We start from the raw sequence: 18,117 nt of genomic DNA on the forward strand, positions 1-18,117 counted from the left end.
GTCAGCTCTTAAAGGGGCGGATCGATTCTCATCTGCAGCCACACTCTGCACCTTGTAGGCCTCAAAATCGACGGTAACCTACCCGTGGTGGCCAAAACTTCAAGGACATGGAGAGGGTCAGGGAGAGAGCGCAGCGCTTCAGCGAGGGGGCATTGGATGCTCTGGTTGGCGCGGTGGAGCGCTAGCGATCTGTGCTGTACCCAGAGAATGGCAGTAGGCCTAATCAGACCGAATACCGCAGAGCTTGGAGGGAGGTTTCCCAAAGAGTCACCTCCAGCAGCATGGTGCCCAGGACTCCTGTGCAATGCAGGAAGAAGTTCAACGACCTCACTCGGGTCATTAGAGTGAGTGCCTTTTTCAGATTTATCTTCATCCCTCCATTTGCAGCTCACTTTATGGCCAGAGGGTGCGCAAAGCCCCAATGGCCAGCTGTCATCCAGCACCCATGGCCCTTTCTGGAAACACACACACACATTCAGCTCAGTGCATAATGTAAGGGCTATTCTACCATGGGAGGCATGTGATGTCAGCTCAGGGCAGCATAATGTAAGGGCTATTCTACCATGGGAGGCATGTGATGTCAGCTCAGGGCAGCATGTTTCATCACACCCCGTCCTTTCTCTTGCAGGCCAAGCTGGCGAGGAACCGCAGGCAGCAGCTTCGTACCGGAGGAGGCCCGCCTCACCTGCAGACCCTTACAGACCTGGAGGAGCGAGTCCACCAGATCGTTGCAAGCTGAATGAGTGGTCCTGTCACCTCTGGAGCTGCCGACCCCATTGTGCACAGCGATGGTAAGGTCATCACCTTTTTGAACTCTCTCCTTCCACTTGTTCCCCCCACCAGCATGCTTTTTCACTCTAAACCCAAGTCAGAGCATTGCAGCACTCATGCATCCCTTGCTGCCACCCTGTCCTTTCGCTAAAGCCACTCTTCAACCTCCCTGCTTTCAGATGCTGCATCACCAGCTCGGGAGCCGGGCCCTCAAGCTGCCACTGTGACTGACTCAGGAGGCAACGAGCAGGAGGAAGCCGGACCATCCGTACCACCCTCAGGCGAGCCAGCCCATCTGCAGACTGGGGAGACTACTTCTCTGGAGGGGAGCGGGGGGGGAATGCTCTGAGGAGGATCCAACTCCAGGAACCAGTGGCCTGCAGCAACGCGAGGGGGGTAGGGTAGCTCGGGGGCCATCTCCCCGGAGGGCGAGTCGGGCTGCGAGTGCTGCTGCACAGAGCGCAGAAGAGGTGCGTGCCCTCGCAGAAATGAGCGCCCAGGCTGGGCTGAGGCACACTGAGCTCATGGCTGCAGTGGCAAGGATGCCTGAATCCATCGAGACACTGGCAAGGAGTGTCCAAGACTTTGGCGCAGCACAGGCAAGGAGTGCGCAGGACTTCGGGACAGCACTGGCAAGGAGTGTGCAGGACTTCGGGACAGCACTGGAAAGGATTGTCTGGGGCTTCACCGAAGCACTGGCACCTGCCACGCAAGTGCTGAGTGCTGCCACGCAGTCACTCGCTGGTCTCATGCAGACACAGATTGAGGCCACGCGAGCACTGACTGCTGCCACCCTCGCTGGATCGGGCAGGATTACCCGGGGCCCTTGCAGCACCACAGCAGGCCAGCAATCTGTGGACCAGCCGATTGCTGCGCATGGTGCGTTGCTGCCGTCAGAGTGCCAGTGTGTCGGCCGACCAGGGAGCTGCTGTCCGCTCTCAGGATGACAGAATTCCTGATGCCACCACTGGCACGTCTGCACTGCAGCTGCCACCACCTGTAGGACAGACTGCTTCCACCCATGCAGAGTTGGAGCAGTCAGCAGCCAGGCCCTCCAGGCCCAGAGCTCGTCCAGGCCGTCCCTCAGGGGCATCTGCGCTTTCGGACAGTCAGCAGGCCTCCCCCAGCCTTGCTGCAGCCACTGGGGTCCCATTACGGAGGAGCTGCAGGGAAGGAAGGGGCTAATCGCGCAAGCGAAGCAGATCACCATCGAGGGGGAAAAAGTAAAAGGTGCTGCTGATACCTGTTATTTGTAGAATTCAAGGCCGAGGATGCTGGTCTGAATGTTAGTTATGTTTTGGACAGTCTCCTGGGTGTGCGAGTCACTTATGTGGCAGTCTGTTTGTTTTGCTTTTTGTTGCCATTGCTTTGTCATGCGGGAAGGAAGCACATTTTGTAAAATAAACAACTTTCTTTATTTACAATGGCCATGTCTGCTCTTTACATACATTTTGCCCTTCACAGGCTTTGGGGTATCAGAACGGTTCCATTCCTGTTCTTGGAATGGCAGCAAACATTCCCTGAGAGGGGCCTAGAAGCGACTTCTGATAAGCCTCTGATGGACGGCCCTTCCAGTTTGTGCCTCCCTCCCATCTTGGTGCTGCTCCTCCTCCTCCTCCTCCTCTGCTGGTGCTTCAATGTCTGGTGGCATTGGCTGGGTCCTCAGGATTGTGAGGTTATGCAGCATGCAACACACAACCACGAAGTGGGAGACTCGCTCAGGTGAGTACTGAAGGGCTCCTCCGGAATGGTCCAGACAGCGGAACTGTTGCTTCAGCACGCCGATTGTGTGCTCAATAATGTTCCTGGTCGCTTGATGGCTCGCATTGTAGCGTTCTTTAGCAGGGGTGCTGGGCGAACGGAGCGGGGTCATCAGCCACGGGCACAGAGGATAGCCCTTGTCCCCGAGAAGCCAGTCTCCTGGGTGAGCCGGGGCCTCGAAAAGGTCTGCCACAGAAGTCTGGCGCAGGATGAAGGCGTCGTGGCTGCTGCCTGGAAACTGGGCATTCACAGCGAGGATCAGCTGTCGGTGGTCACAGACCAGCTGTGCATTCAAGGAATGGAACCCCTTGCTGTTGCGGAACTCCTCCACATTTTCTACAGGTGCCCGCAAAGCCACATGTGTGCAGTCAATGGCACCCTACACCATGGGGAAGTCCGCTATTCTTGCGAAGCCCTCCGCGCGCTCCCGCTGCTTGTCCGGGGTCATTGGGAAGGAGATGTACTGCCGCCTCCGTCTAAAGAGGGCATCAGTCACTTGACGGATGCAGCAATGCATCGCGAACTGCGAGATGTTGGCTATGTCCCCAGTTGCGGCCTGAAAGGAGCCGCTTGCATAGAAGTTAAGGGCAATAGTGATCTTCACAGCCACCGACAGAGATGTCCTGCACCTTAGCTGAGACTGTCCCACCTAGCTTTGTATTGTCAGCATACTTGGATACATTACACTCAGTCCCTTCATCTAGGTCTTTAATATAGATTGTAAATAGCTGAGGCCCCAGCACTGATCCTTGAGGCACCCCACTAGTTACAGCCTGCCAACTTGAAAAAAACCCGCTTTTCCCATTTATCCCTACTCTCTGTTTTCTGTCCATTAACCAATCCTCTATCCATGCTACTATATTGCCCCCAACCCCATGAGCCCTTATCTTGTGTAATAGCCTTTTATGTGGCTCCTTTTCCAACGAATAATTGGTCAATGTTTCGCAGACACCCTGGAAAGTCTCCGCGGACCCCACCCCAGTTTGAGAACCACTGTTCTAGAATATTGCATCACTCAATGTAATAGGATACAACAGGGCAGATTTTCCTGGGTAGATGTTGTGGGGAGGACAATTTGTACAGAGAGCACTGGAAGTACACTCCACCAGGCAGACCAAAATAGTGCATGGTTTTCCTGTGGTCTCACATTATAATGCAGTGGGTAGATATTGGCCACATGTGGAGGCGCACAATGGCGGAAGGCTCACACGTGACAGGATGTCCGGGTGCTATTTGGGCCTTAAACGCTCATTAAAGAGGCTGATGTAAATAAAGTTCCATACAAGAAGCTGCTGTGGACCTTTTGATTTTTGTGGCACTGAGGTTTATGTCAGCAGGTTAGTGAAGCTACAAAGTGTTTACAGAATGTTTAAATTTTTTGCTGCCGAAAACATTTGTCGCAGGATGTTAAAATGTACTGTTGCCTGAGCGTGTCTTGAATATACTTGCTCTTCTCCGTGAGAAGGAGGGAAAACAGGGAACGGGGAAAACAAGACTGGGTGTGTACAGTGATTGTGTGGGAATAGGCAGAGTGCTGGTGTGACTGTGAAGTTCCTCTTTTTATTCAATGCGGGATGGAGCAGTTATATCACTGACTGATCTGAAACTGAAAGCACAGACATGTAATTTCTCTGAGCTCAAAGCATCCAAGATTCGTGACCAGATTGTGTTTGGTATTCATGATAAAAAAGTCAGGGAACGTCTGTTGAGAGAAACCGAACTAAATTTGGAAAATGCAGTGAAAATATGCAAAGCCAGCGAGCTAGCTCGAAATCATGCGAAGACTCTCAGTGAAATCAATAATGATGCGAATGTAATGAGTGATAATGCTGCTGTTGGTGCTATGTCCTACAAGGGGAAGAAACGTGGGCAGGACAGAAATGAAAAGCAATCGGAGGATGAAATTTTTAATTGTAAACGCTGTGGTTACAAACACCAGTTAAGACAATGCCCAGCGTTTGGAAAAATGTGCACAAAGTGTAATGGAAAGAATCACTTTGCCAAACAATGCTTTTCAAAAGTAAAAACGACGAAAGGGCAACGAGTTAATGTGATTGAGGACACTGATGTAAGTGAGACATTTTTTGTAGGAATGGTGTCATGTGACGATATCAAAAAAGATACAGAAAATGTGCAGCCCTCAGAAATAGACAATGCTGAACATAAAGTTAATGCAGTAAAAGAGGACAAATGGATGATCCCACTGCAGATAAATGGAGCATTAGTTACATTGAAACTGGACACTGGGGCAAAAGCAAACTTAATCAGTATGAGTGACATTAACAATATGAAAAAGCCCAAAATACAGAAAAAGTCAGTACTACTGAAGGACTATAATGGACAGAAAATAGATAGCTTAGGTGTATGCAGACTTAAAGTGACAGTCAAAGACAAAGTGCATCATCTCATGTTTTCTGTTGTGGCTGAAAGGCTTGATTCACTACTGGGTGACAAAGCTTGTGAGGACTTAGAACTGGTCAAAAGAGTCTACCGTATAAACTGTGCCATAAGCAGACCAGATGACTCGGTGGATTCTGTAGTGAGTAATTTCCAGGATGTGTTCAAAGGATTTGGAGTTCTACCATTCACTTACAAGATCCAGTTAAAGCAGGATGCTCAGCCAGTGGTACATGCTCCACGAAGAGTTCCAGCACCCCTGCGTGACCGGCTCAAGAATGAACTGGACAGAATGACCACACGAGGAGTCATCAGGAAAGTCGAAGAGCCAACAGACTGGGTTAACTCCATGGTATGTATAAAGAAAAAGAACAATGATCTAAGAATATGCATGGATCCAAAGGACTTAAATGCAAACATAAAACGGGAACACTACCAGATTCCCAAGCGAGAAGAAATCACCAGTGAAATGTCAGGTGCCAGATACTTTACAAAGCTCGATGCCTCACAAGGATTTTGGCAACTAAAACTGGATGAAGAGAGCACCAAGTACTGTACCTTCAACACACCATTTGGCAGGTATTGTTTCCTCAGAATGCCTTTCGGGATAATATCTGCATCTGAAATCTTTCATAGAGTGATGGAACACATAATTGAAGGTCTGGAAGGAGTTCGGGTCTATGTTGATGACATCATCATCTGGGGCTCCACACTGAAAGAACACAATGAGAGACTGACTAAAGTGCTACAGAGCATACGCCGGAATGGACTGAAGCTCAACAAAGCCAAGTGTCAGTTTGGCGTCCAGGAAGTCACTTTCCTAGGAGATAATCTATCTGGTAAAGGAATAGAGCCAGATATGGAAAAAGTAAACGCCATACTCAAAATGCCCCGACCCACTGACAAAAAAGGAGTGCTACGCATCATGGGGATGATAAACTTCATTGGAAAGTTCATTCCTAACTTGTCAGCCAAGACAGCCTGTCTGCGAGACCTGCTACATAAAACAAATGAGTTTGCATGGACAGAAAGACATGAACAAGAGTGGATAAACCTCAAAACAGTGCTGACAACCACACCTGTACTCACCTTCTTTGACCCAACCAAAAGAATCAAAGTGTCAACGGATGCATCAAAAGATGGCCGAGGTGCGGTCTTGCTACAAGCAGATGGTGAAGATTGGAAGCCTGTTGCCTATGCCTCCAGGTCTATGACTGATACTGAGTGTCGATACGCCCAGATTGAAAAGGAATGTCTAGGCTTGGTAGTTGGACTAGAAAAGTTTCATGGCTACATATATGGACTTCACACCTTCACAGTTGAGACAGACCACAGCCGTCTGGTTGCCATCATAAAAAAAAACCTGAATGAGATGTCTCCAAGGATTCAACGACTCATGATGAAGCTGCAAAGATATGACTTTGAACTGATCTACACACCAGGCAAATACATAGTGTTAGCAGATGCACTATCCCGAGCACCCACAATGAGTCATGTGAGCTCTACTGAAGAAGACGTGGATGTTCATGTGAGTATGGTCACTGCTGCGCTGCCCGTGTCAGACACAAAATCAAAGCAAATAGCAGAAGAAACAGTAAAAGATACGGGCCTAGAAATTGAGTTTTGGCGCAGCCAGGGCTTTAGCGCCGGAAGTTAGTGCCGGAGCTAAGTCGCGCTGGTTGGGCCCAAAATTCAATAGTTCTGCGCCCAAACGGCTGCCGGCGCTGCTGAGAGCTGTTTGCGCCTGAAAACTGGCGCTACGCGCTGAATATCGGCGCTATTCCGGCGCTGCGGCGCCCGCTGCGGTGCGGCAGGTTCGGGAAGTGCAGGCCTCCTCCTTCCCTTAAGGAGGAGCTGCCTGCACCCGGCCGCGGCCCGCGAAAATCTTTTTAAAAATGAGCCCGGCACCTCGGACAAGTGCCGGGCTTGCTTCTGTTCCGGGGGGGGGGGGGGGGGAAGTCCGGGGAGTGAGCTGCGGCCAGGCGGCCGGCGGGAAAGCGGCCGGCCGCCGCGGTGCCTTTAATGCGCCGGCGCAAAGTCATGTAAGACTCTGTTGCCAGAGTCTTAGTTGCGGCTGCCACGGGCGAGGCGGCCGCAACTGAATTTCGGCGCTGGGGCCCGTCGGCATGGCAACCGGGACGCTGCGCACACCGATGACGTCATCGGTGCCGGCGCAGCGCTACCGGTCTACCGCGGCGGAAGGGCCCCAGGCAATTTCGGCGCCGGCGCCAATTGCAGCGCTAGGCCCTCTATCACCGCAAAATCGGCGCTAAGGGCACTGAATTTCTAGGCCACAGTATTACAAACAGTAATAGAGAACATTCATCATGGTTGGCCAAAAGGTTCCTGTCCAAAATATTTTCACATAAGGTCAGAATTGAGTGTCGCAAGTGGACTATTACTAAAACAGAACAGAATAGTCATTCCACAGGCTCTACGTCAAGACATGCTCAAAAGGATTCATGAGGGACACCTCGGAATTGAAAAATGCAAAAGGAGAGCAAGAGGCACTGTTTATTGGCCTGGCATAAATAAGGACATTGAGAACATGATAGGCAAATGTGAGACATGTCAGAAACACCAAAGCAAACAAGCAAAGGAACCAATGATAGTAGCTGACATACCAACAGCAGCATGGCAAAAGGTTGGTATGGACCTTTTTCATTTAAATGGTAAAGACTATCTAATAGTGATTGACTACTCTTCTAACTATCCTGAGATGGCTGATATATCTCTGACTACAAGGGCAAAAACACCAGTCCCCCGGTTAGCGATGCCTCCCTTCCGGAGGAGCTTAACAACTTCTACGCTCGCTTCGACAGGGACAACATGGACCCGGCTACCAAAGCCTTGCCACCCCCGGAAGACCAGGTGCTCACTCTGTCAACCTCCGACATAAGGGGTGTTCTACGCGGAGTGAACACACGAAAGGCTGCTGGACCGGATAGCATCCCTGGACGGGTACTCAAGGAATGTGCTGATCAGCTGGCTGATGTCTTCACCGCCATCTTCAATCTGTCATTGTCCCAGGCAGTAGTCCCTACATGCTTCAAGACCGTTACCATTATTCCTGTGCCAAAACAAACGGCTGTGACGTGCCTGAACGACTATCGACCTGTCGCACTCACACCCATCATAATGAAGTGTTTCGAGAGACTGGTCTTGGCCCACATCAAAGCCAGTGTTCCTGCCTCACTTGACCAACACCAGTTTGCCAATCGTGCAAACAGATCAATGGAGGATGCAATCACAACTGCTCTACACTCGGCACTGAATCACCTAGATGGTAAGGTGACCTACATCAGAATGCTGTTTATAGACTACAGCTCAGCATTCAACACTATCGTCCCCAACAAGCTGGCCACCAAACTCCAAACTCTTGGTCTGAACACTTCCCTCTGCAACTGGACCCTGGACTTCCTAACAAACAGACCCCAGTCTGTCAAATTAGGTAACCACACCTCCCCCCCCTGACCCTGAACACGGGGGCCCCACAAGGATGTGTGCTGAGCCCCCTCCTCTACTCCCTCTTCACCCACGACTGTGTGGCTGTTAATGGTTCCAACACCATCATCAAGTTTGCGGATGACACCACGGTAGTAGGCTAGATCACCAACAACGATGAGTCAGCCTACATGGAGGAGGTCCAGCATCTCGTGAAGTGGTGCGCTGATAACAACCTGGCCCTTAACACCAAGAAAACAAAAGAAATCATTGTGGACTTCAGGAAGTCCAAAGGCGGAAGTCACACCCCCATCCACATCAATGGGGCCGTGGTGGAAAGGGTGGACAGCTTTAAGTTCCTCAGAGTTCACATCACGGAAGACCTCTCCTGGTCCCTCAACACCTCCTCTCTGGTGAAGAAGGCCCAGCAGCGCCTATATTTCTTAAGGAGGCTGAAGGGATGTAATCTGTCACCCCTGATCCTCTCTAACTTTTACCGCTGCACTATAGAGAGCATCCTGACAAACTGTATCACAGTATGGTATGGCAGCTGTAGCTACTATGACCGGAAAGCCCTGCAGCGGGTAGTCAAAACTGCCCAACACATTACCGGCACCCGGCTACCAACCATAGAGCACATATACGAGAAACACTGTCTACGGAGGTCACGGTCCATCATCAAAGACCCTACCCACCCCAGCCACAGTCTGTTCGCCCTCCTACCATCTGGGAGATGCTACAGATGCATTCGCACCTGTATGACCAGATTTAGGAACAGCTTCTTTCCCAGGGCTGTCATCCTACTGAACTCCACAAATAAACTCTAAAGCCTGCACATCTGCCAATGCACTTTATTATGGTCATATTTATGTTAATATACTACAAGCTAAATGTATGTTGAATGTTTAAATGTCTTAATCCAAATGTACAATCTCGGGAGCCGCAAGCCTACATTTCGTTGTACTGCACTTATGCACTAACAATGACAATAAAAGTTGATTTGATTTGATTTTTGATTTGATATGGTTAGGGACAAGAAGAATTCCTTTCCTTCATTAGCTATCTCCAAATATGCCATCTCAAAATGGGGAGGGGCGTGGAGGATTCCAGAGTCATGAACACAGTCTCCATCAGTAAGCAAAAAACAGTAACAGCATTCTGAAACGGAGCAGGAGTGAGCCATATGGCCCTTCGAGCCTGCTCCGCCATTCAATAAGATCATCTATCTCAACTCCACCTTCCCGCACTATCCCCATATCCATTGGTTTCTCCTCATCTCAGTCCTAAATGGCTGATCCCTTATTCTGAGACTGTGACCCCTAGTTCTAGACTCCCTGTAGTGTATGTACCTTGAAGAAGGAACTATATTCTGCAGCCCCTGTATACTGCAGTACCAGTAGTGACCACCCCCGTATATAAGCCTGTGTAGTAACTTTGTATAGTAGTTCCAGTTTTGTCTCCATTCAGTAAACACCTGTTATAACCAACTTCTGCAGTCCGTGTCTCAATTACACACGGACATTACATTGGCGACGAACAGATCCGAACTTACCTACAGTTCTGCACCACCTCATGGGGATCCATCCCTGAAGCGAAGTTATTGGAGGTCGAAGCCAGAAGGAAGAAATCCAAAAAGAAAAAAAACAGAGAGGAAACGGGCGTCGACCGTGGGCAACTGCCCTCTGATTCATCGAATTCAAAGATTTGCAGGAGAGGCTGTCGAGAGCTGGGCTTGGTTATCCAGTCTATGGTGTTCCAGCTAATCGGGCTGGTGGCAGGTAGTACACTGATCCTTCCTGGGCTGCGGCGGGCTAGAGCTCGATCGGGTGGCTTTTCAACGGGGCCGAGCAGCGTTGTCGGGAAAGAGGAGAGAGAGAGAGAGGGTGGAGCACACAGGGCGCGGCCGGTGCTATGAAGCCGGGCAGCGTACAGACCCAAGAAGAGGGAGGAAAGTGTCCCATAGGGTCTGCTCTGACGACGGGAACAGTAATTAAAATAAAGGAAAAAGAAGTTAGAAGCGCAGAAAGCCCGCCATCTTAATCCAGCGGGGAAGAAGGCAAAGTGCGGAAGGCGCCATTTTGTTCAATCGGGGAAGAAGGCAAAGGCAAAGGCGCCATCTTAGATCTCCAAGATGCCGAAGACTGGCAATATCACTGCCTTCGATAATGAAGTAGAAGACTGGACCACATATGTGGAAAGAGTCGAAGTATATTGCAAGGCAAATGAAGTAGCCGATGAGAAAAAGGCATCAGTACCACTAAACTTAATGGGCGCAAGAACGTACGGGCCTATTGCGGAACCTGATCACTCCAGTCAAACCGATGGGGAAGAGTTTTAACGAAATTGTTGATATTCTACAGGAACACCTAAATCCTACACCGCTGCTGATAGCAGAAAGATTTTTAAATTCCACAAGAGAAATCAGCATAAAGATGAGAGCAATGCTGATTACCTTACGGAACTACGCAAGCTATCAAAGCACTGCCAGTTCGGAGCAGGACTGGCAGATACCCTACGGGACAAATTTGTCTGTGGACTCCTGAGTGAAGGAATCCAGAAGAGGTTACTCCCGGAGAAAGAGCTGACGCTAGATAAGGCTTTCAGCGTGGCAGTATCGTACGAAGCAGCAGCAAGGGGAGCTGCGGAAATACAGCAAAAGCCACAGGAATACGGCACCCATGAAATGACACGGGGATTTGAAAAATATTATCGCTGCGGCAGAACAACCCATGACCAGAAGGACTGCTGGTTCAAGGACAAAACATGCAGGCAATGCGGAAAGATGGGACACATTGCACGAGTTTGCAGGTCCGGGAAGAAGACTAACGATAACAAAAAGACTACTAAGGAAAAGTACAGGGAAGTACAAAAGATGACGGACAGTAGTTCCGAAGACCAGACGAGCGATAGTGAATCCGGGAACAAGAGACTAAGCTGTCTCAAACTACACAACGTAATCGCAAAAGAGGATCACCGAACCTTTTGGGTCACCCTCACGATAGCAGGGTCCCAAGTCAAAATGGAATTGGATACAGGATCAGCCCTGACCGTCATGAATCGACGAGACTACGAGCGGCTATTCTCACACATACCCTTGAAAGACACATCCATTGTCTTGAATACATATACGGGGCAGAAAGTATACCCCAGAGGGAAAATAAGGGTGCCTGTCGAATAAAACGGCAAGGAAATACAGAAATTGTATCTGTACATACTGCAAGATGGTGGACCACCGTTATTGGGACGTGAATGGATCAGAAAGGTAAGTTTAGACTGGCACTCCATTCAGGCACTGACTGTGGCTGGTAAAAAGGATGATGACGTCACACCTGGACGGTTGTCAAAAATCTTAGCTAACGCTAAAGAGGTATTTCAACAAGGACTGGGCACTCTTAAAGGCGTAACCGCCTCGATAAAAATAGAAGAGAATGCAATTCCCAAGTTTTTCAAAGCAAGACCGGTACCGTATGCAATTCGCCCAGCCGTCGAGGCAGAGCTGGAGAATCTGGAGAATGCAGGCGTGTTATCTAAGGTAGACTGGAGCGAGTGGGCGACACCCATCGTTCCTGTCATGAAGAAAACGTTAAACAATAAGTCTGAGGAGCCAAGGAAGGTTCGCATCTGTGGGGACTTCAAGGTGACTGTGAACCCAGTCCTTCACACAGTACAGTATCCTCTTCCGAGGATAGAAGATATTTTCGCCTCACTATCTGGAGGGAAATGTTTTACAAAAATTGACCTAGCGCAAGCATATTTGCAGATGGAGGTTGAAGAATCCTCTAGGAAATATCTCACGATAAACACTCACAAAGGTCTTTACCAGTATAATCGACTGGTATTCGGAGTAGCATCAGCTCCGGCTATATGGCAAAGAGCGATGGAACAAGTCCTGCAAGGGATTCCGGGGACTCAGTGTTACTTGGGCGACATCCTACTGACAGGTGAAAATGACAGTGAACACCTTGCCAACCTAGAGCAGGTGCTCACTAGACTAAGAGAACATGGGCTACGAGCCAATCGCCCCAAGTGCGAGTTTTTTCAGAAACAAATATCGTATTGTGGCCACGTGATTGATGAAGAGGGGTTACATAAGTCCCCTAACAAAATTGAAGCGGTAGTTAAGGCTCCAGCACCTGAAAATGTGTCACAACTGAGGTCATTCCTCGGATTGGTGAATTACTACCATAAGTTTTTGCCAAGTTTGTCCACAATTCTGCACCCACTGAACGCCCTGCTACAAACTGGAGTAGCATGGAAATGGAACGATGAATGTAAGCGGGCCTTTCAGAATTGTAAAGGCCTTTTCACTTCAAAAGAAGTATTGGCTCACTACAACCCATCACTACCGATAAGACTGGCGTGTGATGCGTCTCCCTACGGCGTTGGAACGATACTGTCACATAAATCCCTTGATGGTTCAGAGAGGCCGATAGCTTTTGCGTCACGCTCGTTAACTGCAGCCGAGCGTAACTACGCCCAGATTGACAGAGAGGCCCTCAGCCTGGTGTGGGGGGTGAAGAAGTTCAATCACTACCTGCACGGACAGAAATTTACTCTACTAACTGATCATCAACCTCTTGTCTCCATTTTCAACCCTAAGAAGGGCGTCCCGATAATGACAGCACAACGGCTACAGAGGTTGTCCCTTTTCCTAGGGGCACACCAATATGACATCAAGTACAAAGGAACTAAACAGCATGGTAATGCTGATGGATTGTCGCGCCTACCGTTGCCAACGGTGGAAGAAGCACCTGCAGTGGATCCTGTGGAGATATTCCACTCGACCATAGTCGAATGTCTACCTGTGATGAATGGAAACATAGAAAAGGAAACACGAAATGACCCGACACTCTCCAGGGTCTATGATTTAACGGTGAAGGGATGGCCAGCACATGGCGAACCACTGTTGCCAGCATTCTCGCCGAGAAGAGAACAGCTGTCAGTGTGCCGAGGAACCTTGATGTGTGGATCCAGAGTAGTAATTCCACCCAAATTGAAGGATAGAGTGCTCAATGAGCTTCATGAGGGTCATCTGGGAGGGGTAAAAATGAAGAACTTAGCCAGAGCATTTGTGTGGTGGCCGGGAATCGATAGAGAAATCGAAGAGATGACCAAGAGCTGTACAGGATGCCAGAAGGTCCAAAACGCCCCACCACAAGCCCCTCTACATCCATGGGAGTGGCCCTCATCTCCATGGCAAAGGGTACACATTGATTTTGCTGGTCCATTTATGGACTCGATGTTTTTAATTGCGGTGGATGCACATTCAAAGTGGCCAGAGGTAATAAAAATGTCCTCAACCACCACAGAAAAAACTATCACAGTCTTACGAACCATATTCGCCAGAAATGGGCTGCCTGAACAGATTTGCTCCGACAATGGACCACAGTTTGTGTCTGAAGAGTTCCGGAGGTTCTTAATCATCCAGCCACCAATGGATTGGCTGAGAGGTTCGTTCAAACATTCAAGAAGGCTATCAAGGCAATGTGTAATGAAGACATACCCCTACAACACAAGGTGGATAACTTCTTGTTTGCCTACCGGAATGCGACACATGTGGTTACCAACCAAACTCCAGCCATGATGTTCTTCAATCGAAGACTAAGATGCCGCTTGGATTTGGTTAAGCCAAACATCAGAAGAGATGTGGAGAACAGGCAGTTTCAGAATATGAATGAAAGGCCAACCAGGAGTTTCAAGATAGGTCAACCAGTTTTGGCCCGGGACTACCGCACAGAGAAATGGCAGCCAGGAACGATCTGCACACGGCAAGGACCTCTAATGTATGCCGTGGACGTTGGAGAGAGCATTGTAAGACGCCATGCTGACCAGATTCTAGAGTCACTGGAAAACGTCAAATCTACACCACGATCCTATACACCTGGTGATGAAACCGAAGTACCAATTGCATCTACCTCAGAATCGGTGATATTGGAAGCAGATGAACCAAACAACGACGTTGATCCTGAATCAACTTTGCCAGAAGAACCTGATACCCCAAAGAGGCGTTATCTGGACAGAATCAGGAAGCCTCCTCAAAGACTGAATTTATAATTGATTAACTTCAGCTAATGTATATAGCAACTGTAATTGTAAATATGTTATTTAATTATTAATCGAATGTTATGTACTGTTTAGCTAAAAGGGGAGGAATTGTAGTGTATGTACCTTGAAGAAGGAACTATATTCTGCAGCCCCTGTATACTGCAGTACCAGTCGTGACCACCCCTGTATATAAGCCTGTGTAGTAACTTTGTATAGTAGTTCCAGTTTTGTCTCCATTCAGTAAACACCTGTTATAACCAACTTCTGCAGTCCGTGTCTCAATTACACACGGACATTACACTCCCCAGCCAGGGAAACATCCTCCCAGCATCTACCCTGCCAAGCCCCTTAAGAATTTTATGTTTCAATTAGATCACCTCTCATTCTTCTAAGCTCTAGAGAATATAGACTTAGTCTACTCAATTTCTCCTCATAGGAAAATCCCCTCATCCCTGGAATCAGTCTAGTAAACCTACGTTACACTCCCTCTAAGGCAAGTATATCCTTCCTTAGGTAAGGAGACCAAAACTGTACATGGTACTCAAGGTGGGGTCTCACCAAAGCCTTATATAATTGCAGCAAACTTCTTTACTCTTATACTCTAATCTCTTTGTAATAAAGGCCAACATACCATTTGCTTTCCTAATTGCTTGCTGTACCTGCATGTCAACTTTCTGTGATTCGTATCCAAGGACACCCAACATTACCAACATTTCCCAGACTTTCACCATTTAAAAAATACTCTGCTTTTCTATTTTACCTACCAAAGTGGATAACTTCACATTTCTCCACATTATATTCCATTTGCCACGTTCTTGCCCAATCACTTAACCTGTCTAAATCCATTTGCAGCCTCCTTGCGTCCTCCTCACAATTTACTTTCCCACCTAACTTTGTATCGTCAGCAAACTGGGCTACATTACTCAGTCCCCTCATCTAAGTCATTGATATAGATTATAATTAGCTGAGGCGCAAGCACTGATCCTTGCGGTACCCCACTAGTTACAGCCTGCCAACCGGGAAATGACCCGTTTATTCCTATTCTCTGTTTTCTGTCCGTAACCAATCCTCAATCCATGCTGATACATTACCCCAATCCCATGAGCCCTAATTTTGTGTAATAACCTCTTGTGTGGCACGTTATCGAATGCTTTTAGAAAATCCAAATACACCACATCCACTAGTTCCCCCATATCAACTCTACTAGTTACAACTTCAAAAAACTCTAACAGATTTGTCAAACATGATTTCCCTTTCATAAATCCATGGTGACTCTGCCCAATTATATTATGATTTTCTAAGTTCCCTGTTATCACGTCCCTCATAATAGATTCTTCCCTACTACTGATGTCAGGCTAGCTGGCCTATAGTTCCCTGTTTTCTCTCTCCCTTCTTTCTTAAATACATTTGTTACATTTGCTACCTTCCAATTCACAGGGGCCGTTCTAAAATCTAGGGAATTCTGGATGATCAAAACCAATGTATCCACCATCTCTGTAGTCACCTCTTTTAAAACCCTAGGATGTAAGGCCATCAGGAGATTTGTCGGCTTTCAGTCCCATTAATTTCTCCAGCCCTATTTCTTTACTAATACTAGTTTCTTTAAGTTCCTCATTCTCACTAGGCCCTTGGTTCCCCACTATTTCCGGATTTTTTTATTTGTCTTTTACCGTGAAGACAGATACAAAGTTTAATGTTTCTGCCATTTACTTATTTCCCATTATAATTTCTCCTGTCTCAGCCTCTAAGGGACTCACATTTACTTTTGCTAATCTCTTCCTTTTTACATACTTATAGGAGCTTTTACAACCTGTTTTTATGTCTCTTGCTAGTTTACTCTCATATTCTATTTTCTCTTTCATTATTAATTTCTTGGTCCTCTTTTGCTGAATTATAAAATTCTCCCAATCCTCAGGCTTACTACCTTTTTTGGCAACATTATAAGCCTCTTCCTTTAATCTAATACAATCTTTAACTTCTCTTATTAGCCATGGTTGGACCACTTTTCCTGTGGAGTTTGTATTCTGTAAGGGAATGTATAATTGTTGTGAATTATGAATTAATTCTTTAAATGTTTGCCATTGCTTATCTTTTAATCTAGTTTTCCAATCTACCAACTCTCCCCTTATACCTATGTAATTTGCTTTGTTCAGATTTAAGACCCTAGTTTTGGGCTTAACTAAATCACTCTCAAACGCAATATAAAATTCTATTATATTATGATCACTCTTCCCCAGAAACTCCTTTACTACAAGGTTATTAATTAAGCCTGTCTCATTGAACAATACTAGATCTAAAATAGAAAGATCTTTCTCAATGATAGCAGTCTGTCCTTTTGCATCTCTGCTGGCAGTAATGCCACATTTTTATGGGGCAGTCTGCCCCTGAACTGTACCTGAACACAAACGAAATTTGTGTGTAGAGGCATCTGGCATTCATTTACACATAATTTACATTGCTATACCCTCTTCCAGCACAGTCAGGTGCAAATACCTGAAAAGCCATGCAGGAAATTAGGGCGCAGTGCTAGTCAGGTGAAGGGAGGGGCGGTGGGATGTGGACACACACAAAGGATTAGTGCCCAATTTTCTGTGATTAGCAATTGTTTTTTTGGGCACTAAGCCAAGGAAAATCCACCCTAATAGTACCTTATACAATGGCTGTTTGGAAGAATCCTGTTCCAAGGAAAGTGACATCTGATGTGACTTTCACAGCTACAGGCAGAGCAGATGGATTTTCATATGATACACTTTTCCTGAAATCATGAATACATCGGTGAAAGTGCCTCCCTGGAAGCCAAAACCTCCTTATACAGCTCCACTATTAGGTATAGGCAGTGAATTATACCCTTGGGAATTATCTAATTTTGTTGGTTCTCCCCAATGTTCCCACACTCTTTTTCATCCATTTGGCTGCTGTGATTATCAAAAACATCCTGCTTTGGAGTATTTTTCCCAAGTCAGCTGTAAATTAATGATTAGTCTGAATGTGACATAAATTCAGTTAATTCTATCATGTAACAATACTGCAATTGCTGAATAAACTTAATTGAATTCATCCCTCAATAATTGGCAACATTGCTGTTTTAATAAAATTTACTAATGTTACAACCTTGCTGCTCTGTTTAACCAGTGGTATGAAATATAAAGTCATATTACTACCATAGAACTGCACTTTTATGGCACAATGGATTTTATTGTACAGCATTAAGTTGATGATAAAATTACTACAATGCGGATTATCACCCCCTATATTGCAATTCTACCACTGATCTTTCCAGTTACCTTTTCAGCTACAGTGTCCAAGTAGAGCAGTTCAGTGCCTCTGTAAGCCCTGCAGAAATTTAGTGCTTTTTCCCAAGTAAAGGTTAAAGATGTGATGAGGTAACAGTGATTGTTCCAGATGCGCCAGTCAGGATCCCCAGGGCAATTAATATCATCTACACAAACAAGCAAAAGGTAAACATGACTGAGACTGAGATGAATAGATCTTTGTTAGGTTAAGGGCAATGCTAAGCTCGCGCAGTAATGGAAAAGGTCCCGTGCAGGCCACTCACTGGCTTTTCCATTGAAAGTACCGTGCATGCGCAGAAATTTAAAAGAGACCACGCAGAAAAAAGAAACAGGCCGTGCAGAACAAAGCGCAGCTTACAGGGATATTGGTTAAGGGTATCAAGGGAAATGGATCAAGGGCGGGTAA

At 47.2% G+C, this 18,117-nt stretch overlaps 1 protein-coding gene across 2 annotated transcripts in view; it reads right to left on the minus strand.

Annotated features, from left to right (window-relative positions):
• Positions 1 to 18,117, minus strand: part of LOC147101902 (uncharacterized) — a 143,777-nt gene that overhangs the window by 106,802 nt on the left and 18,858 nt on the right. For both annotated transcript variants that reach the window (XM_085965993.1, XM_085965992.1), the window contains exon 2: positions 17,703 to 17,857. In XM_085965993.1, the coding sequence (XP_085822119.1) occupies positions 17,703 to 17,857 (155 nt within the window). The remainder of the gene's footprint in view (positions 1 to 17,702; positions 17,858 to 18,117) is intronic.

Source organism: Somniosus microcephalus, chromosome 23 (assembly GCF_052327205.1).
Source record: "Somniosus microcephalus isolate GS21.2 chromosome 23, FLI_Smic_1.0, whole genome shotgun sequence".
Classification (NCBI taxonomy): Eukaryota; Metazoa; Chordata; class Chondrichthyes; order Squaliformes; family Somniosidae; genus Somniosus; species Somniosus microcephalus.